Below are 22,337 nucleotides of genomic sequence, written 5' to 3' on the forward strand. Positions count from 1 at the left end.
AGTATGAATTTTTATGCTTACATTAAAGCTAATACTACAAAGTACTAAAGAACACAGTTTTACAATGTACAATTGCCTTTTCTAACAGCTTACAATTTCTTCTATACATTTACTACAATAGGAGGTATTTGGGGCACTTAACTGCATATCAAGTAGCTCTCTAATATCTAGTTACCGGTTATTTAAAACTTACATTTCAATGAGTATTACTTCACACTGGCTTGTGGATTCAAAGAGAATTTATTTCATAAAATAACTTGCAAAGGTGCAAGTCAAATGGACGTGCACAAAAGTGCAGTATTGCAACAAACACTACATTTTAAAAAGGGGGGAAAAAAAATAAAAATAAAAAACAATTTTTTTGTCCATTCAAAAATCACAAAAATTCACATGTCCATCGAAAGGTATGTTCAATGGCAGCAGCCAGCACATTGTCCTGAATGTGAATGAGAGGTGTCTCCATACTTTGTCTTGCGGCTCAGAATCTCATAAGTGCAATCATCACTGCAGCACCCCGATACACTGGGAGAGGTCTCATCTATCTCAAACCTGATGGGAAAAGTAAAGAAAGGCATAACATTGGGAATAAATATACCAAACATGGGAAGCAGTAAATCAGACTTACTGTAAAGCATCTCTGAAGAACTGGTAAGCCCCATGATTGTGTTTAAATACTGTAAGGACCACTTTCTTCATCTGTGTGCTGTGGAGACAAATAAGAGTAGTGAGGAAAGCTCACAAGAATAAAAAGATAGCTACAAAACATCGGTGGTCTATCTAAGTCACAGGGAAAGACCATGACCTGTGCACCAGTATGGCAACAGTGTGAAAATGTGTTATTCTCATACCCGCAAAAAAAAAAAAAAGTAGCCCTCTGCAGTCAATAAATCATCTTTAATATGACTGACATCTTTAGATGCTGGCCAAACAGTAATTTTGCAAAAAAAAAAAAAAGCCACTTTCAACCAGTTTGACTGCATTGATATACCCAATCACATACAGCATGGGTGCTCAACCTGTGGCCCTCCAGCTGTTGCAGAACTTCAAGTCCCATCATGCCTCTGCCTTTGGGAGACATGCTTGTAACAGTCAGTAGCTTGCAATGCCTCATGGGAATTGTAATTCTGAAACAGCTGAAGGGCCACAGGTTGAGCACCCATGACACACAGTATGTGGCCTGCAACAATTATGCCATTTAGATAATGTTTGATGATCGAATCATTGTTTTAGCTACATGAAATGTGGTTGCCATTGCCCAGAAGTTGTCATGTGTATGGCCAGTGTTAGCCTCTGACAGCTGTTCTCTGATATCTGTCAAAGCACGTGGTTGGCTATTGCAGTAGTAGATTTGACGATCAAGGAAATCACAGCATAACATTTAATTTGATTGAAATGAATGGTTTCAGATGTGTCCCTATGGGTTAGTGTTCTTTTAAAAGGCACTATATAGTTAAATTCCACCAGCAGCTTCACTCACTATTCTACATCATTATACATATAAACTGCATTGACAAATATGCATATTTCCTGGATTCAAAGCATATATAGAATATTTGAAAAAGACAGAAGACCCTGCATTTGCAGATTCACAAAGGGTATGCCAAATAAAAGCTTCCCTTTAAACCAGGGGTCTCTAAACGTTCAAAATAAAAGGGCCAGTTTACTGTGCTTGGGACTTTAGGGGGGTCGGTGGGAGTAAATAATGTCCTGAGAGTAAAACATTCACATCTTTGGTATATGGGGTGGAATAGTGCCCCATCATGGGTGCCAGTGGCAGTAATTAGCCTTCATTGTTGGTGACAGTGGCAGTAATAGTGCTCCGAGGGCTGGACTACTGCTTTAAACTAAAGCCCTCAGTATACTGAGGAAAAAAAGTTTAACATCTGTGCGCGCACACACACACGCAACAATTTTGGGCCAAACACAGGCCTTTTTCAGTCAAAAGAAACAGATCCATTAGCTGCAAAGATTAAACTGTACACAGAATGATTGGGGTTTGAAGGATTGGACCATGTAGCAAGGGTCATTAACATTTACACAATATAATAAATACTAAATATACTCGAGTATAAGTCGACCCGAGGTACCCAATTTTACCCCAAAAAAATGGGAAAACGTATTGACTCGAGTATAAGCCTATGGTAAGAATGCAGCAGCCACTGTAAGCGTAAAAGAGGGTCAACAATGCCCATTTGCACACCTCACTGTGCCCATTGCCACCTCACTGTGCCCAAAATTTTTACAGGCTGCGGGCGTCCATTCATTGTTTCGTGATAGGCGTTTCCCAGCAGCCTATCACGCACGTCTTTCTCAGGCTCGGATTTCCCAGCAGATACTGTGTTCAGTGTTCCGCCGATCACGGACGTTTTCTTGTCAGAGGATGAAAAGATGTCCGTGATTGGCAGAACACTGAACACAGTGTCTGCTGGGAAACACATCTCACGGAAGGGACCAGGGGGAAGCCGCGACTTTTAAACAATGGACGCTCCCAGTCCTTCAGGTACACCGACTCGAGTATAAGCCGAGGGGGGTATTTTCAGCCCTAAAAAAACTCGGCTTATACTCGAGTATATACGGGAGATATACTAAAAGCAGGGGGCAAAACCGGTACATTGAATACACTCACCTATTCGCCATCAACTGTAAGATTTGGACCAGAAATTTTCCTACTCCTTTCCTGCGGACACAAACTTCTAACTGTACTTCATAACTGAAAAAAAAAAAAGGGGGAGAAGGGGGGGGGGGGGGGAACAGAGTGGGAAACTAAATTTAAATCAGGAAAAGTGTTGATACTGCACAGCTACACAAAAAACAAAATAATTACACTGCAATAAAATACCAAAATGTGATTTACATTGCATTGTTGTACATGCAGACCATGTTTACTAGCAAGTGAAGCCTAGTACACACGGGCCGATGTCAGGCACCATTGGCTGTTTTTATTAAATTTGGCTGGTCTGTGTATGGCAGTCTGTCCAAAAGAAGCTGTATGAGCATCCTGGAAAACCAGCAGCCAACCGTCTCCCGATCAGCCAATGCTGAAAGTGCTGATCAGTGTTCTGGCGCATCGCCCTGTCTGAGCACAACAGTTCAGCAGGGGAGATTGCTGTACCAACGTTGGATCGTCAGTACAGCTGCTCCGACCTGAGATGACAGTTTTTTTTTCCGTTAAACACCTGAGGGTGTGCATCAGGCTTTAGAGTGAAAAGGGATGGGTCAAATTTGAACACTGGTTGTAATGCAGAATTTTCTGAACCCCCCCCCCACCGGTGTCACATTTGGCACCTTTTAGGGGGTGAGGGGGATGCAGATACCTGTATAATAATACAGGTATTTGCACCCACTTCCACGTCCCCCCCACTGTTATCTGGGAAACACAGATCCCAGAAGACAGCAGGGACCAGCGAAGACGTGCAGCGCGTCCCAAACAGGAAGTAAATTAAAAGGGAATTTCTTAGGAACCCCCAGGACACCAGAACTAGTGTCCCCATTGGAAGATTTCCCCCCTACATACTAGCTCATTATGTTGCCACTTATCTGAAATTGAAGCCCCCGAAGTGCTCCTTGTTCGCCGCCGCCATGTCACCTCGTAGATTCTTCCTGTTTTCGCCGCTCCAGCGCTGCGATAGGCCGGAGCGGCGATGACTGGCAGATCCCTGCGCATGTGCGGGAATACGGCATTAACCCAAGTTATGCCATTCACAAAAACGGCACGCTCAGACATCGGCGCCTATCATTATTGTAACCATCTCCTAAACCATGTAGGTTTAGGAGATATTTCTTGCACCTACAGGTAAGCCTTAATCTAGGCTTACCTGTATGTGCAAGTTGTGTGGTTGGGTTTACAACCACTTTAAATGATAATGCAGGATGTGAATCTCCCCAACGTGGACAGACAGAAATAAAAACAGACACAGTTTCAAATTCATCTCCATTCCATAAAAAAAAAAAAAAAAGGGGGGGGGGGGGAGGGAGGGAAGTTTTGCTTTTAGTTATACAAAAAAATTATGGCATTATAATGGATGTACACAGATCCTATGAGCTTAAAAGACTGGGAAAAAAAGAAAGAAAAAGAAAGCCACCATGACATTATCTTGAAGTCGTATACATCAGCTACATTCTTACCAATAAAGAACCTCATCTCCACACTCCACATCAAATCTGAAGTGCACAAAGGCGACGGGTGATCCAAGTTCATCTCTTGCAGTAAGATACCAGGCACGCTCATCTGTCAGTTCCTCTCGCTTTTCTCTCTCTTTCCATCCCCATTCACTTTGCTCATAGCTGTAATCAGAGAAAAAAAAAAAAACATTCTCTTTGAATATTGCAACTGTAATATCCTCTTTCAAACCCAGTCAGCATCCATTTCATTAAGATGATAAAGGTCTATCAGAGAGTGCGTGAGTGTATCTATACAAAACAATTGCTGCATTCATAAATCAGCAGTACAACTCCCGTAAACTGAGAAAACTGCTTCCTTACCATTATACATTGCCTTGAAAAAGTATTCATACCACGTTAAACTTTTCCACATTACAACCATTTTTGCAGAATGTGAAAGATGAAGTTACGCTGAGTAAATAGATACCCAATATGTCACGCTTCAAAATTGCACGTGCTCGTGGCGCCAAACTTCGGTACTTAAAAAATCCCCATAGGCGACGCTTTACATTTTTTGAGTTACAGAGGAGGGCTAGAATTATTGCTCTCGCTCTAATGTTCGTGGTGACACCTCATATATGTGGTTTGAAAATCATTTTTATATGTGGGCGGGACTTACATATGCGTTCGCTTCTGCATGCGAGCACACAGGGACAGGGGCACTTTAAAAAAAAAAATTATAATTTATTGTTAATTTTACTGATTTTTTTTATTTTGACACTTTATTTTTTTAATCACTTTTATTCCTATTACAAGGAATGTAAACATCCCTTGTAATAGGAATAGGACATGACAGGACCTCTTTACAGTGAGATATGGGGTCAATAAGACCCCACATCTCAACACTAGGCTGGGAAACCGCATCACAGCCGAAGCGGCGCCGTTTTTTTTTTTAATGAAGAGGCCGGGCGTGACATCATAACATCACGCCCGACCTCCGACGATCATAGAGACTCCGGCGACCATCTGGTCCGCCAGAAATCTCTGTGATCAATATCCGGGGCTGGCAGATCCTGTCACTGATTTACCGCTCGCACAGGAAGAAGCACTAAAGGGCGGCGGGAGGGGACGTCCCCTTCCGCTGCCCGTAAGAATGATCAAGCGGCGGAACAGCTGCTATGATCGTTCTTTTGGTGCAGGGAATAGCTGGCTGAAACTAGAAATATCTGAATGATGCCTGTAACTGCAGGCATCATACAGATAAACCACCACAAAGCCTAGGACATCATATGACGTCCTCCGGGCTCCATTTGGTAATATTTTTATCTGAAAATGGGGGGGGGGGGGGGGGGGGGGGCTTCCTAAAATAAACATTTTTCAAAGGATGCCTAGGTAAAAAGGCTGCTCTAGGCAGTTCCTGAGTTTATCTTTCACATAATCAGGAATGGTAACATGTCTGTATGACTGACAGAAGCTATAACTGGAAAATCTGAACCTAGTGAAATAACAGTGTGATTATTAAACTTACAGCATCTGCATATTTGTCTTTGTAAGTTCAAATGCCCAGTCAATAGTCTTCTGGTCCAAGTGTGTTACTTTGCTGCATTCAATTGTCAGATTCAACCTGATGGGAAGAAAGAACAAGCATGTGTGAGGAAGAAAACCAAAGTACAATGTATTCAATAAAGAGCTCCCATTCTCAAGTGCAGCAAGTCAGAGCAATCAATTAGAACCTATTGTATACAGGTTTAGTCACTTCTAAACCAGTAGCCTGAATAAAAAAAATAAAAAAATACTGTATTTGCTGGCATATAAGACTACCTTTTACACTTAAAAAAACTGGCCGAAAAGCAGAGGTCGTCTTATACGCCGGGTCAGCTGCTCGGATGCCTACTGGATGTTCAGTAATACTGCAAGTAGCTTCGTCTTCATACAGTATATACCGCTTAGCCAATCCCGGTGAGTGATGTACATACAGTAGCCTGCTCGGATTGGTTTTGAGAGTCAGAGAGGCGTAGGCTGATGATGTTACAGCCTCTGCCAATCCAAGCAGGCTTTGTATTCATTAATAGAATACATTGCTCTCTGTGATTGGCTCCAGGCTCCAGCAAGAATGAAGAATATGGCTCCAGAAGGAAGAAATATGAAGCGTCGGAAGCCTTGGAGGGGGGGGGGGGGGGGGGGTTGTCGTCCTATACGGTAAATACAGGCAAAAAAAAACGTAAAAAAAAAAAAAAACACGATAGAATTAGGGGGTCGTCTTATACGCCCGGTCGACTTATACACCGGCAAATACGGGTAATATTTTTACCTTTGCAGCAGCTTATGCATTACAGCTATACAAAAGAAAGGTACCGCGCTAATTAATATGTGAAAGTTCAAAATGTGTGAACAAATGAAAAAGGATGAATACCAAATAAATGAATATTCAATAATGTTGAGTGATAATAAAAATATAACAGTCCATAAAGTGTCCAATAGTGAAAAAACGAGATTGATAATCTTCCACCAAGAGAAAGCACCAGTGTGGTAAAAATCCAATCTGCTTACCAGATCCACTGACCGTTTATTACAGCGGTCAGTTGAGCCCAGAGATATTTATAGTCCTCTCAAGCAGACTGATATCCAGCAGGTGGAAAGAGGAAGAGTCAAATCATCAGCTTCAAACTCCAATGAATAAGAAATGAACGCTCATATGATAAAGGAAAAAAAAAAAGATCGCAACGCCTATATTCCTCTTAATAGTTGCCATCATCCCCAATGGCTTAAAGCCATCCCTAAGGGTCAACTCCAGAGGATTAGGCGAAACTGCACATCAGACGATTATTTCCAACAGGCCCGCATTCTGATAACAAAATTCTTGGAAAAGGGCTATGATCAGGGCACCATTGATGAGATCAGGGCCGTCTTTAATATGGTTTGGGCCCTGGGCAAACATTTTTTTTGGGCCCCCCCTCCAGCTTATTTTGGGCCTGGCTGGTTCACATGTATGTGTTTTGCGGCCCTCATTTGTGCAGGTACAGCAGCCCATTGATTTGAATGGGCTGCCATGCCTTTGTTTCCTGCAGAAAAAAAAGGTGCATTCAGCATTTGAAAAATACTGTTGCCTTGAAATCCATTCTGCTTTTGCGCCATGCTACTTACCTGCAGTTCTTGCACACACAAACGCACTGTGTTTTTAAAAGCGTGACCTAAACGTCTAAAAATGCAGCAAGTTTGACAGTGCGGGAACTGCAGATAAGTCACAGCAGAATGGACAGACAGTGCTGTATTTCAGTGCTTGATGGGCATAGGCGTGCCGTGTGCGCAGCCTATTACATGAGGCATGCGCTTTTCTTTGCAGGAAACGCAGGCATGGCGGCCCATTCAAATGAATGGGCTGCTATGCCTGTGCAAATGTGGGCCGCCAAAACACATACATGTGAACCAGCCAGGCCCAAAATAAGCCCATCAAGCAGTTAAATACAGACAGTAATGCCATGTGCTCTGAGGCCTTACTCAGCCTGGACTGCAGGCCTGGTCTGTGATTTAAAGAGTTCCTCTATTTTACACATGGCATGGCATGGGGTCCCATGGTGCTAAAGCAGAATGGCCAGATGGTGCTGTGACCCCCCATGCCATGCCATGTGTAAAATAGAGGAACTTTTTAAAACACTGACCAGACCTGCAGTGAATCATCAAATATTATAAAGACTTTGGGCACACTCTACAGAAAACTTCTATTTACAATATAGATTAGCAAACAGTGACATACCTTGAGGAGCAGGACATGAAGAAGTCAGCCTCGGGAAGAGCAAACTGGGGATGTTATAAAATCACATTCTAATTCACTTTTATATACAAGCAGCACCCAGTGGCAGGAAGGGAGAAGTGCACGTCTAAAGGGAAGCCAGGGGTGCTGTACATTTTAAAACACTGGGAAGGGAAGCAGTACTGTCACTGGCTGCGTGCCGCTGATGATTTTCAGCCTGATTTGTGGGCAGCACAGAGGCTTAATGGGCGACAGGGCCGCCATCAGGAATTATGGGGCCACTTACACAGCTTCAGGCATGGGCCCCCTGGAGCAGAGAACCAGGATGGGGGGGGTGCTGCCGCCTGAAATTGAGAAGCAGGGGGGGGGGGCTGCCACGAATTTAGAAGCGGGGGGCCCTTAAGAAAAAAGAAATAAACAAAAATATATATAAAAAAAAGGGGTATAGCCATCCTCTGGGCCCTTTAATACAAAGAAAAAAAAGAAATAAAAAATATATATAAAAAATATATTTTAAAAAGGGGGTTGCAATCTGGGGCCATGGGGACCTCTGGGCCCTTTAATAACTTTTTTTTAAATAAAAATAAATTACAAAAAAAAGGGGGTTGCCGTCCGGGACCTCTGGGCCCTTTAATAAAAAAAAAAAAAATATATATATATATATATATATATATATATATATATATATATATATATATATATATATATATATATAAATAAAAGAAAAGTTTATAAAAAAAAAAGGGGGGGGTTGTCATCCAGGGCCCTGGGGACCTCTGGGCCCTTCAATAAAAAAAAAAAATATATAAACAAAAATAAAAAAATAAACATTTATAAAAAAAAAATAAAGGGTGTTTGCCACATGGGGACCTCTGAGCCCTTTAATAATAAAAAAAAAATATATATTAAATTTTTTTTTTTAATTTTATTTAAAAATAAATAAAAAAAGGGGCGTTGCCATCTGGGCCCCTGGGGACCCCTAAAAAATTGTCCCTTTAATAAAAAAAAAAATATATATTAAAAAAATATATTTTTTTTATTTAAAAATAAATAAAAAATTGGGGGGTTGCCATCTGGGGCCCTGGGGTTTTTTAAAGGGGGTTGCTTTGGGCCCCCAACAGTGACAGGGCCCAGGGCACCTGCCCCATTTGCCCTGTGGTAAAGACGGCCCTGGATGAGATCATCCAACAAGTGGGTGCACTTGATAGAAATCAGTTACTTGTTGCCAATAGAGTTCCGAAAACCAGTATAGATCCAAAATTTAATTTTGCCTTGATTACTGGTTATTCAAATCAGCATTTTTCTGTTAAAAAATATTCTAAAAAAAACATTGGAACGTTTTGAAAAACGACCGTGTTTTGGGCCCAGTAATCCCGGATCAACCAGTTGTCATTTTTAGAGGAGCACCGCCGTTACGTTTGAGGGTTGCCCCGAATGTGATTGATCCACCAAACACAATACAGTTCTTTCAAGACATGAAGGGTTTTTATCCTTGTAGAAAGTGCAATATTTGTAAAATTAATTATTTCCGTGGACGTAAACTTTTATCATTTCAGTCCACCCAGACCAATAGGATATATAACAGACTCATTCATCACATGTACTAGCGACCATGTAGTCTATCTTATACAGTGTCCTTGTTCTAAACAATATATAGGACGTACAAAACGAGCGTTACATGTTAGACTGGAAGAACATGTTGGTAATGTAGGTCGTGGCTTCCCTAAGCATAATCTGTCAAAGCATTTTGCTAAATACCACAACAAACAGATTCATGGAACCTTATTCCTCCCTATTGAAAAACTCAACGCTCCCTGGAGAGGCACAAATAAAGTACGCTCTATATCTAAATCTGAAACCCAGTGGATCTTTAATATGAAAAGTTTTGTTCCTTTTGGGTTAAATGTGGAGTGGGACATCAATTGTTTTCTTAGTAACGCATAGTTTCCCTCCATGTTTATAATAACAAAAAGTTTTTTTAATAAAGAATATTAAATAATATTTTTTATTTAATAACATTTTAAAACGTTTTTTAATAGTAAAAATAAATTTTATTCCGGTTTTATATTGTTATATTATCATAAAGGTTTTATACTGTCATAAATTGTATAGATTGCACATGCATATATTTATTTATGTAATTATTTATTTAAATGATTTGTATAATGTGTATATTGTTTTCCCTTCGTTTCCTATTGCTGTGTCTCCATGTGATGTAAGACTCTTCTCCCATTTCTCCACAAGATGGCAGTCACTTGCATTTTGTTTTCCATCAGTCTCATGTGTTTATATGAGCATTCTCCAGTGTATTAAGCCGTTCCGATTGCCCTTAGTCTTTGCCCATAGTTAAGATGGCGATTCGACACTATTTAAAGTCTTTGCGATGGCGTGCGCGTCATTTGGTCCATCCCCGACGACGTCTTACGACGAAACGTATGTAGGAGTGGCCAACGCGCATCTCGTCATCGCCTGTACGGAAGAGAGCCACACACACGGAGAACAGCTGTTAGGATTCGATTGACCGCACACGCTGTGTTCATTTACAAGCCATTCTATTTCTACTGAATTGTAAGTGCAATACTTTACATTAAAGACCTTTTACTCGCAGTACTTCACCATGGAGCATCCCTGTTCTTTTTTTTCCTTTATCATATGAGCGTTCATTTCTTATTCATTGGAGTTTGAAGCTGATGATTTGACTCTTCCTCTTTCCACCTGCTGGATATCAGTCTGCTTGAGAGGACTATAAATATCTCTGGGCTCAACTGACCGCTGTAATAAACGGTCAGTGGATCTGGTAAGCAGATTGGATTTTTACCACACTGGTGCTTTCTCTTGGTGGAAGATTATCAATCTCGTTTTTTCACTATTGGACACTTTATGGACTGTTATATTTTTATTATCACTCAACATTATTGAATATTCATTTATTTGGTATTCATCCTTTTTCATTTGTTCACACATTTTGAACTTTCACATATTAATTAGCGCTATACCTTTCTTTTGTATGTTATTTTTTTGCTTTAGGTATTTTGAGCAATAGGTACCAGCTGCTTTGTCACTTATCACATTTCAATATATTTGTATCACTAGATAGCGCAGTGTTTTTCCTAGGGTTTTTCCCAAGGTTTTTTTCCCTTCTATGCATTACAGCTGCTGGGAAAAAAAGAGTAACTGTGGCGTTTCAAATTTTCAACCCTTCAGGTGGGTTGAATACCTGCTCCCCCCCCCCCCCCTGTGGTTCCTCCTGCCAGCTCTTGTGTTCTATAGTACAGTGAAACCTTGGATTGCGAGTAACGCGGTTAACGAGTGTTTCGCAATACAAGCTTTTTTTTTTTTTTAAATTAGGACTCGGTTTGCAAGTGTTGTCTCGCAAAACGAGCAGGATTTAAGCCACAGTGACGTGCAGTACTGCATTTGACCAGATCCTGAAAAGCTCAGTTCCCGAGCCTTTCCAAAACTCTCCGGCACCCCCCCCCCCCACCTCTGGCCACATGCGGTATTGCATGCCATAAAAGTCAATGCGGAACAAATTATTTTCGATTCCATTCTATGGGGAAATTCGCTTTGATATGCGAGTGCTTTGGATTACGAGGATTCTCCTGGAACGGATTATGCCCTTAATCCAAGGTTCCACTGTAATGTCTATAATAAACCTATAAGAGGAACCACAAGGTGCAGCAGGAGAGCAGGTATTCTACACACCCAGAAGGGTGTACAAATGGTCTGTTGGAAAGGTAAGTATATTCATCCTTAAGCCTCATACACACGATCGGATTTTTTGCGGACAAAGCGTAGGACATTTGTCCGAAGGGTGTTGGCCAGGAACTTATCTTGCATACAAATGGCAAAGAACGGTCATCCAACAAACACAAAACTACGTGTTTTTTCAGCTCTTTAGTGCCACCCTTTAAGAAACTTCTGCTAATGCTGTGTTATGGTGAGCATTGCTTCTGAGCATGGGTGTTTGTACTTTAATTTTACACACGACCGGATAATCCAACAACACACATTTGTTAACAAACAATTTTAAAGCATGCTATCCCACATTGTCAGAGGAAAATCCAACAACAATTGTCCGATGGAGCATCCAAACAGTTGGATTTTCCGACAACAGCCTGTTATCAAGCTCTGGGACTTTCACACTGGAGTGAATGGAGCGGCTCTTTCAGGGCGATTTGCAGGCGCTAGTTGTAGCGTTATAGCGCCTGAAAAGCGCCTCAGTGTGAAAGGGGTCTTAAGGTGAGTGAATAGTGGTCAAGTACTATCGGTTTGCTGAACTTTAACCACTTAAGCCCCGGACCATTTTGCAGCTAAATGCCCAGGCTTTGTGATTCGGCACTGAGTCGATTTAACAGACAATTGCGCGGTCGTGCAACGTGGCTCCCAAACAAAATTGGCGTCCTTTTTTCCCCACAAATAGAGCTTTCTTTTGGTGGTATTTGATCACCTCTGCGGTTTTTATTTTTTGCGCTATAAACAAAAATAGAGCGACAATTTTTAAAAAAATTCAATATTTTTTACTTTTGCTATAATAAATATCCCCCAAAAACATATATAAAAAAAATTTAATTTCCCTCAGTTTAGGCCGATACGTATTCTTCTACCTATTTTTGGTAAAATAAATTTAAAAAAAAAAAAATCGCAATAAGCTTTTATCGATTGGTTTGCGCAAAATTTATAGCGTTTACAAAATAGGGGATAGTTTTATTGCATTTTTATTAATTATTTTTTTTTACTACTATTGGCGGCGATCAGCGATTTTTTTCGTGACTGCGACATTATGGCGGACACTTCGGACAATTTTGACACATTTTTGGGACCATTGTCATTTTCACAGCAAAAAATGCATTTAAATTGCATTGTTTATTGTGAAAATGACAGTTGCAGTTTGGGAGTTAACCACAGGGGGCGCTGTAGGAGTTAGGGTTCACCTAGTGTGTGTTTACAACTGTAAGGGGGTGTGGCTGTAGGACTGACGTCATCGATCGAGTCTCCCTTATAAAAAGGATCACTCGATCGATACGCCGCCACAGTGAAGCACGGGGAAGCCGTGTTTACATACGGCTCTCCCCGTTCTTCAGCTCCGGGGAGCGATCGCGACGGAGCGGCTATAAATGAATAGCCACGCCGTCGTCCTGGATCGCTCCCCGAGGGAATCCGCCCGCCGCGGAGGGGGTCCCGATCGGACCCCCCACCCGCTAGAAGGCAGGGACGTATATATACGTCCTTCTGCCTGTCCGTGCCATTTTGCGGACGTAAATAGTCGTGCGGCGGGCGTTAAGGGGTTAAAAAAAAAAAAAAAAAAAGGAGCCCAATCCCTATTCAGTTATGAGTTCCGATTCCTATCTCATATACTAGGTTATTTGACAAATAATTTTTATCTTACCCATTTCTGTCAAATTTCTTAAAAACTGGGAATGCACCAAGTGGGTCTCCAAGCTACGGAGAGAAAATGACAGACATTTAAAAAAAAAAAAAAAAAAACAAGCAACTTAAAAAACATCAGATTCATATACAGAGATAGCAGTTACCTGGTTGGCGGCTTGCACCTTAGCAAGCACTGCAGCCATGGCCGCACGCTCCTCTTGGCGCTTTTGCTTCTTCTCTTTCGCTCTTACAGATTTTCGCTAAGACACAAATGAAAAACAGTGTAAACATACAATTTGAAATGAATGTAAAAAATTGTTGTGATAAATAATGTGTTTGAAGTGCATGTAAACCCATTTGCACCAGTTTACTCCCAATGTGAAGTGAATAAATACATAAAAATACTGGTCTGTATATCACAGCAGTTCAATTATTGCAAATACCTATGTATTTTCTTCTTTACTGAGGTTGCCTGATCATTTTTCGGTTCCTCCACATTGCATGATATGTGGGCACTATGAGACGGGTCCTGCAGATGCTGCAATGTTTTCCCGTCCCTTGTCTGATCCACACAGAGCCGACAGGTGCTCTTGAAGTCACGTGGATACATATAAAAAGTTTTAAAAGATGCTATTTCTAGAACTATTATTTAAATAATGCATATTTTAAAGTACATTTAGTGATAAATAGGATGTTTTCACTTTGTTCTTGGATACTTACCTTCAGCGCTGTATCCTGGCCTAGGCCAACAAGGCCCAGGCCTAGGGCAGCACGGAAAGAGTCTCCGCCGGCTTGCGCTACACTGTTAGTGTAGCACCAGTCTTATGGGGGCGATCTGGGCAAAGAGGCAAATTAGTCTAGTGCCCCATAAAGCAGCCGCACGGTTTCCGGTATGCAGGCGGCCAGCATTCCGCAACTGTGGGGGGGGGGGGGGGTGGAGCTTCTAATTTTGACTGTCCTATCATCCAGTGTTGCCAACCTACCAGATTGAAATTTACTGGCACGACACCCGAAATTTACTGGCGCAGCCATGTTTTTACTGGCATTTCACAAAAGTTACTAAATTACATTTTTAGGTGCAAATTTCAGTATTTAGGCTAAAAAACAAGTACGCTGGGCAAATAGCAATGTGATTTAAGGTAGAAATTAAGGTAAAAAAAAAACATATTTTTGTTATTTTCGATATAATAAGGGCAAATTATTTAGTCACATCGCCCCCTGCCTCCATCCCCCTCCGCCACCAACACCCCCTGCCTTCACCCCCCTCTGCGGTGCCACAATCTCCCCCTGCCTCCAATCTCCCCCAGGCCCTCTGCCTCCAATCACCCCTGCCTTCATCCCCCTCTGCCACCAACACCCCCTGCCTTCTTCCCCCCCTGCGGTGCCACCAACAACCCCTGTCTCCCCCTGCCTCCAATCTCCCCCAGGCCCCCTGCCTCCATCCCCCTCTGCGGTGCCACCAACAACCCCTGTTTCCATCCCCCACCCTCTGCAGTGCCTCTAATCAACCCCTGCCACTAACACCCCCTGCCTCCAATCTCCCGCTGCCTCCAACCCCCTCTGTGGTGCCACCGCAGCCATCATCACCCCCTGCCTCCAATCTCCATGCGCAGTTCCAAGCCGAACCGATCTCGGCTATTTTTACTGGCACATTCCCGCAACCACGGACATTTACGAACAGGGAAAAAAAGTACCCGTTTTTACGAACTGTCTGCAAAAATACGGACGGTTGGCAACACTGCTATCATCCATGTATTTTCTGCTGCACCATTGGCATGGTTATATCTTCTTAGTCCTCTCCATAAAATTATCAGAATTCTGTGCCCAAAGTAGAACTATAGGAACACCCATTTTGGATAGGAGTAAGGGAAGGGCGGGTCTTAAACAGCAAGGGGTGTGGCCTTGACAGGAAGGGGTGAATTAGGGGGATGCATGAGTTTAGTCAGGCCTAGGGCAGCACAAAACCTAAATACACTACTGCTTACCTTGCAATCCCACGCTGCTTTATTTAGTTTTGGATCGAACAGTAAGGCTCCTCCATGGAGGAGCCTCTGTCAACCCTCAGCAGAAACCACCCTTCAAGAGTGCCATGTGGGGCAGTGCTAGCTCAGGGGAAAAGAGGAAGTCATGGCAATAGACCCATTCCCTAGAGATAAAACAGGAGCATGCTCAGACAGGGTGGCAGCGCTGAAGACTGTGGATCGACTTACAAAGCGTTGCCGACCTCAGGAAGGAAGTACTGGCAGGATCACCATATATTTACTATAACGTATCTTTCAAATAAAGAAAGAGCACAAAGTTCAAAAAAGAAAACATTTTTAAGCCTCTGCTAAAAATAAATGTTTTGGTTTATTGAGACAGTGAACTAGTGAAGCAATCTTGGATGGACCAACCCATTTAAAAAATAATAAACAGTTTCTAAATCATGGCTTAGGGCCCTTCCACATGGGTGATCTGATCGGGTCTGCGCGCTAGTTTTTCAGGTGAACCTGATTGGAAGGTCTATGTTTATACCCGCATGTTAATAGGTATGCAGACTTGTCTGTTTACCCATCTTCCTCTTTGATCACACTATCCAGTCGTCTAAGGGATTAAAAAAAACAAACACACACACACACACACACACACATCCTTCCTCTTCCATTTAGGCGGATTGGATCGGAGGGTAGTCAGGTGTAAACAAACAGCAGAGTCCATTTACTCTCAGCCAACCATAGAGATGCGTCATCTGCTCTGATTGGCTGGGGATCTGCGAGCAGATCGGAATGGAATCCGCCTCATGTGAAGACGGCATTATGTGAACCTTTTAAGGCTCGTACACACGATAGGTTAAACCGATGAGAACGGTCTGATGGACAGTTTTCATTGGTCCAAACTGAGCGTGTGTGGGCGCCATTGCTTTTTTTTAACCGAAGGTTAAATAACCTAACTTGCTTTAAAATTTAACCGATGGATTGCTAACCGATCGGTCAAAACCGATCGTTAGTATGCAAAACCAATCGGTTAAAAACCTGCGCATGCTCAGAATCAAGTCGACGCATGCTTGGAAGCATTGAACTTCGTTTTTTTTCAGCACGTCGTAGTGTGTTGCGTCACCGCGTTCTGACACGATCGGTTATTTAACCTTTGGTGTGTACGCGTGACGGACCATCAGTCAGCTTCATCGGTTAACCTAAGACAACTGTCCTTCAGACCGTTTTCATCGGATGGACTGACCGTGTGTACGAGGCTTTAATGCCCATCGTGATTTAGTAGGCTGGTTTGATAAGAAAATAATTTAACTGCACAATAAAGATGGCGGAAGAAACCATTGAAAAAGATGCCATCGGACCATTTAAACAGAGGTAAGCATTATGGACTTTAGTCCCACACTTAGATTAGGTTCACAAGATTTGTAGTGGGAACTTGCGTTCCTGCTCGCATTTTTTAATTTATTTTTGGGTGTATTGGAACATTTTCGGCTCGTCACACATAGGGCAGTCTATTAACTTGGGATGCCCTAAACTTGACAAACACCCCAAAACCTTTTTTTGGAGCAGGACATTATAGGTTTTTTTCACCGCAGGCTTGCTACGCAACAAAGCGCATTGGCTGCTACCCACTCTTGGGGTGTCATTAATTAGTGGCACTGTAAGCATGACACGCGTTTTCTGTGCACTTTGTTGCATGTTCCAGAAATGCTACGTGTGAATGGAGCCCAAGTGCCCGTTTACACCAGATGTGCTTGGCAGTCTGGGCCTAACACAGACAAAGCAAAAACCCAATGTTCCCCATTACATCTGTTCACACCACCGCAACGTGGTGATGTTGCAGTGCTCTTTTTCAGCACAGCTTTATTCACCACATCACACCGCAGCCAATAAAAAACTTATTAGACCAAGTTAATCTTTTATAGAAAATAGAATACAGTCAAGGGGCCTAAGAGATAGTAAAAGACCGAGAGCTGGTTCACACAGGGGCGACTCGTCAGGCGACTTAGCTGCTGACAAGTCGCGCTCTGCACTATGGAACCATTCTAATAGGAGCGACGCAAGTCGCTCCGACTTAGAAAAAGGTTCCTGTACGACTTTGGGAAGACTTCAGTACAGAAGTCATTTTGCAAGTCGCCTCTGAAGTCGTGCTGCCCCTGTGTGAACTGGCTCTGAGGCTTTGTCATAGGCTTATTCATTTTATTCTCATACCTGTAGACCATTGTACCTCCCTGGAAGCCTGTCTGAATAACTCCCAGTTAGCAAACCCCATGTCCTGCCTTGTTACTAGGGCGCAAAAAACAGGATGCTCACTCCCAACAGGACTGAAAAGCCCCTCAACTATTTTTTCTGGAAAAGGTGAACTTAACCTTTAATGAAATGTCAATAATGTTAATTCAATATAAGAAAAAGGCACCAAGTGAGTTTAATTACCACCTTAATCAGCCACAGAACCTGTGTAATTCATATGGGTTTGGTTTTAGGTAAAGCTGCACGATTCTGGCCAAAATGAGAATCACAATTTTTTTGCTTAGAATAAAGATCACAATTCTCGTGGCGTAAAATCTTTCACATTATACAAAAAAAAAATATGTGCGTTAGAATTAACCGAAATTAGTCGATCGAGAAAAAAAAAAAGAAACGATCAAACACGGAAATTTTAATCAGTAACAGCCGGAATTTATGCATATAAAATGTGCAGATATATGCTTGTAGATGCAGCTGTGTGTATGGCCTCATTACGCTTCATTTAGATGCATACAACATTATACACATCTAGATGCCCATTTGAATGAGCCCTTAAAGCGGGAGTTCACCTATTTATTTATTTTTTTACCTTTTCCCCTTAGCTTCATGCTCGTTGTGTCTAGGGGAATCGGCTAGTTGTTTTAAAATATGAGCCGTACTTACCGTTTTCGAGATGCATCTTCTCCGTCGCTTCCGGGTATGGGTCTTCGGGAGCGGGCGTTCCTTCTTGATTGACAGTCTTCCGAGAGGCTTCCGACGGTCGCATCCATCGCGTCACTCGTAGCCGAAAGAAGCCGAACGTCGGTGCGGCTCTATACTGCGCCTGCGCACCGACGTTCGGCTTCTTTCGGAAAATCGTGACGCGATGGATGCGACCGTCGGAAGCCTCTCGGAAGACTGTCAATCAAAATAGGAACGCCCAGTCCCGCAGCCCATACCCGGAAGCGACGGAGAGGATGCATCTCGTAAACGGTAAGTACGGATCATATTTTAAAACAATTAGCCGATTCCCCTAGACAAAAACGAGCAGGAATCTAAGGGGAAAATGTGTTCTCTATGGGTGAACCTCCGCTTTAAGCAGACCTTGCATCAAAAATCGAAATTACCGCTAGGGAAAGCCCCACCCAAGTAAAAATATTAGAAATATGAAAAATAAAAAAGGTGGGGAAACCAAAAAAATATTTACCTCACCGCACCCCCCCCCCCCCCCTTGCATAATAAGCACCATGTATGGTACCCAAATTGTGAATGGACACTATTCCAGATATCCTGACTCCACCACCACAGCCTCAGATCTCAGGTGTTCACTACACCTCGCTGCCCTCCTCAGACAGCGGTGGTCCATGGGCACTACATACAGAAAAACAAAAAGCGGGCGCACCAGCCTAGTGCATTAACGTAGGACACCATTTACTGATTTGAGTTTAAAATAGGGGATTGTACTCACAAAACGGGCATAAGAATAAAAGCTCATCAAAAATATCCAGAGAAAGGATGACCACAACCACTGTACATGCCTCCAGGTGGACTGGGAAGATGCCGCAAAAGCCAGCAAAGGCTGACGCGTTTCAAAAGTGACCCCTCTGATGAGAAAAACCCTTGAAACGCATCAGCAGGCCCTTGCAGCATCTTCCCATTATATCTGGAGGTCTGGCCTGTTTCAATTCAATGCAGAGTGGATAAGAATCAATGATTTTTTTTAAACAAAAAAAAATAATAAAAAACTGTTTTTTTTTTTATTATTTAAATCTGATTTTTTTTTATTCTTATTACATTTATTTTAATAAAATGCCTTTGGAGTAAAAAATAAATAAAAAATCTATCTAAAAATTGTTTCTGTATAAGATACATTAATAATTTAGTTTATTCAGCATGAAGTGGAGCTTAGTTATGTAGCATGAGGCTCTACATTCAGCAATATTTACATGTTTCGTAAACTGATTCAATGAATCCAAGCTCTGCAAGCTGAGAGAACATGCACTGCATTGATGCATTCACACAATTTCACAGTAACCACGAGATAAAACAAAGTTCAGGAATATTCCTTTATCCCATTGTTATCCAAATCTATGTACACTACAAACTGTATGATTGAATCAGTTCTGATAATTGCCGTTTTACTAACCTCACAGCTTGTTACTCTAAATAGGAAACCTTCACTTTGTCTGCAAATATTAAAGATTCTAACTACCAGCAAGAATAAGTCCTAACCTGCTGCCGCCACGTCCCTCACCTTGTTGTGTCACTGCCGCGTCACCAGCCGTCCCATTAAAGTGAATGGGACTGTCGGTGAGTTAACAGCGGGTCAGAGGAGGAGCCACTGCGGGACAAAGTTATGTAAGTTAATTATGATTTTAAATCAAGCCTTTTTTTACTAGTGATTTAAATCAAATCCACCCTGGTTGGATGTGCAAATCCAGCAGCCGACCAACTCCCAATCAGTTCTCTAAGCCAATGGCAGAGAGCGCTCATCAGTGTTCTGGTGGGGGCATCCACCTGTCAGAACACAACAGCTCAGCATTTTAACCCCTTGGAGCTGTCACCTGCCAGCCCTTTAAGGGGTTTAGGATGCCGGGAGGTGGCGCAGGGTTTATATTCATGTGACCGCCGTGCTTAGCGGTCACATGATCCAAAAACTCCTGACTGCAAGCAGCAATTGGGAGCCGTTAGCCGCCAGTAAGGGGCACAGCTGTATTTGCACTAATGAACACAAATACGCAGCCGCCTGGCGCCAAGGTCCACATATTTGCATACAGCCAGCACCAAGAGGTTAAACAGATCAATAAATGGGGTCATAAGATAACGCACATACCAGTGTCCTCCATTCTGACGCTATAACCGCCTATTCTGCATTGGGCACCATCCACTGAGCATACACACTAACGAAGAACCCCGGGTGTCGTTATGCCATGTGTAAAAATGTACATGTGCATTTGGAGTTCCAATAAGAATTAGGCTGCAGTCACACTTTCATGTAGGGGGAACAAGCGGTCCCGCTCGCGATTTGCACGATTTTGCGTGTCGCACACAGTGGTAGCCCTATGCACATTTGTTGCCTGAAAAGAAGCTCATGCCAGAATCGCATTGCGTTTCGGGGTGTCATTAGAGAATAATGGCACCCAAAGGCAAGTTGCGCGTTCTGCAGCGAGTTGGGACTGCGGCAATCCTGCCCACAATACCAAAATCGCGAGATGTGAATGGGATCTTAATGGCACCACATGCCATGGGTGGTGCCATTAAGATGGGTTTTTCGCACATTCTGGAACATGCAGATGTAAATGCAGACTTAAAGGGCCATTGCCATACACAGGTACACTTGGCAGTGTATTTGTGTATGCCCTGTGTCTGGGCAGTGGACCTGTGTATGCCATGTGTTTGGGCAGTGGACCTGTGTATGCCCAGTGGACCTGTGTCTGGGCATACGCAGGTCCACTGCCCAGATACAGGGACACTGGGCATACACAGGGAAACTGGGCATACACCGATACACAAAGCATACACTGCCCAGACACAGGGCATACACGGGTACACTTGGCATACACTGCCCAGACATAGGGCATACAAATATACATTGGGCATACACTGCCCAGACACAAATACACTGGGCAGTGTATTTGTGTATGCCCAGTGGACCTGTGTCTGGGCATACACAGGGCATACGCAGGTCCACTGCCCATACACAGGTACACTTGGCATACACTGCCCAGACACTGGGCATACACAAGTACATTGGGCGTACAGTGCCCAGACACAGGTACACTGGGCATTCACAGGTATATTGGGCATACAGTGCCTAGACACATGTACGCTGGGCATACAGTGCCCAGACACAGGTACACTGGGCATTCACAGGTATATTGGGCATACAGTGCCTAGACACTAGGCATAAACAGGTACACTGGGCATACACAGGTACATTGGGCATACAGTGCCCAGACACAGGTACACTTTGCATACAGTACCCAGACATTGGGCATAAACAGGTACATTGGGCATACACTGCCCAGACACAGGTACACTGGGCATTCACAGGTATATTGGGCATACAGTGCCCAGACACAGGTACATTGGGCATACAGTGCCCAGACACTAGGCATACACAGGCCACAGCTTATAAACTTGCAGCCACTCTTGGTATTCTACCCACACAGGAGGAAGCCAGGCACACAACTTGTTGTTGCTCTCCCCCCACCCCATCACTCTTAGATATCCTCCACTCAGGGAAGTTGTGCCCCCCCATACCCAGTGCCCTCTACCGGCACCCATCCCATTCATCAATCACAGCCCAGCAACTACCCTCCACCCCCGATTCTCTCCATCTACCCAGCCCCTCCTCCTCACCCCCATGACGTAGCTGATGACATAAGACACTCAGTCCCGGTTCGGTTCGGTGTTGGAGGGGCAGATAGAAAAGCAAGGGGGCAAGTCCTAATGATATCATCACGTACGGTGCCCAGCACGCCCCCTCAACAGCTCCCCCAACTGATTAGAAAGCGGTGGCACGCACGTGAGCTGCGTGTGCGCTCCAAGCCTCGCTGAGTCTTGGCGGGGAAAATGAGGCCCCGCCCGCTTTCTTTGAGGCTTTGTTTGGGTGAGAAGAAACATGCGGGGAGGAGGGCTGTGAGGGAATGCTTTGTGGCAGTCCTCTGCATCATGTGCTGTTATTTCTAATGGGGAAGTGCACTGCTGGCTTGCAGTTAAAGTGTATTTATAGCCAGAACTTCCTGAACGGGTTTATCTTTTGGACAAGTCATGAAAGGGTTAAAATCTCAGGCAGTTTTTATTTTTTTGCTATCTGTGTACCAATTGGCTCTCCACTTCCTGTGAGGTAACTTCCCCAGGCTCGCCACTTTTTTTCAATTTAATGTGGAGTCCCACCCAAAAGTGTCTGTCTCCCC

At 43.2% G+C, this 22,337-nt stretch overlaps 1 protein-coding gene across 2 annotated transcripts; it reads right to left on the bottom strand.

The window, feature by feature from the left end:
* Positions 1-221: 221 nt before the first annotated feature.
* NAA40 (N-alpha-acetyltransferase 40, NatD catalytic subunit) lies at positions 222-21,938 on the bottom strand. 2 transcript variants are annotated; one of them, XM_040329053.1, is made up of 8 exons: positions 21,781-21,938; positions 13,387-13,482; positions 13,242-13,294; positions 5,630-5,725; positions 4,126-4,284; positions 2,627-2,710; positions 626-703; positions 222-549 (listed from the first exon to the last, which is right to left on the bottom strand). In XM_040329053.1, the coding sequence occupies exons 1-8, from the start codon at positions 21,784-21,786 to the stop codon at positions 411-413; spliced, it is 711 nt and encodes a 236-aa protein (XP_040184987.1). In that variant the 5' UTR covers positions 21,787-21,938; the 3' UTR covers positions 222-410. The 2 variants fall into 2 exon arrangements, with proteins under 2 accessions (XP_040184987.1, XP_040184988.1); XM_040329054.1 differs by lacking the exon at positions 21,781-21,938 and adding an exon at positions 13,666-13,776.
* Positions 21,939-22,337: the final 399 nt, after the last annotated feature.

This window comes from Rana temporaria, chromosome 11, assembly GCF_905171775.1.
Source record: "Rana temporaria chromosome 11, aRanTem1.1, whole genome shotgun sequence".
NCBI lineage: Eukaryota > Metazoa > Chordata > Amphibia > Anura > Ranidae > Rana > Rana temporaria.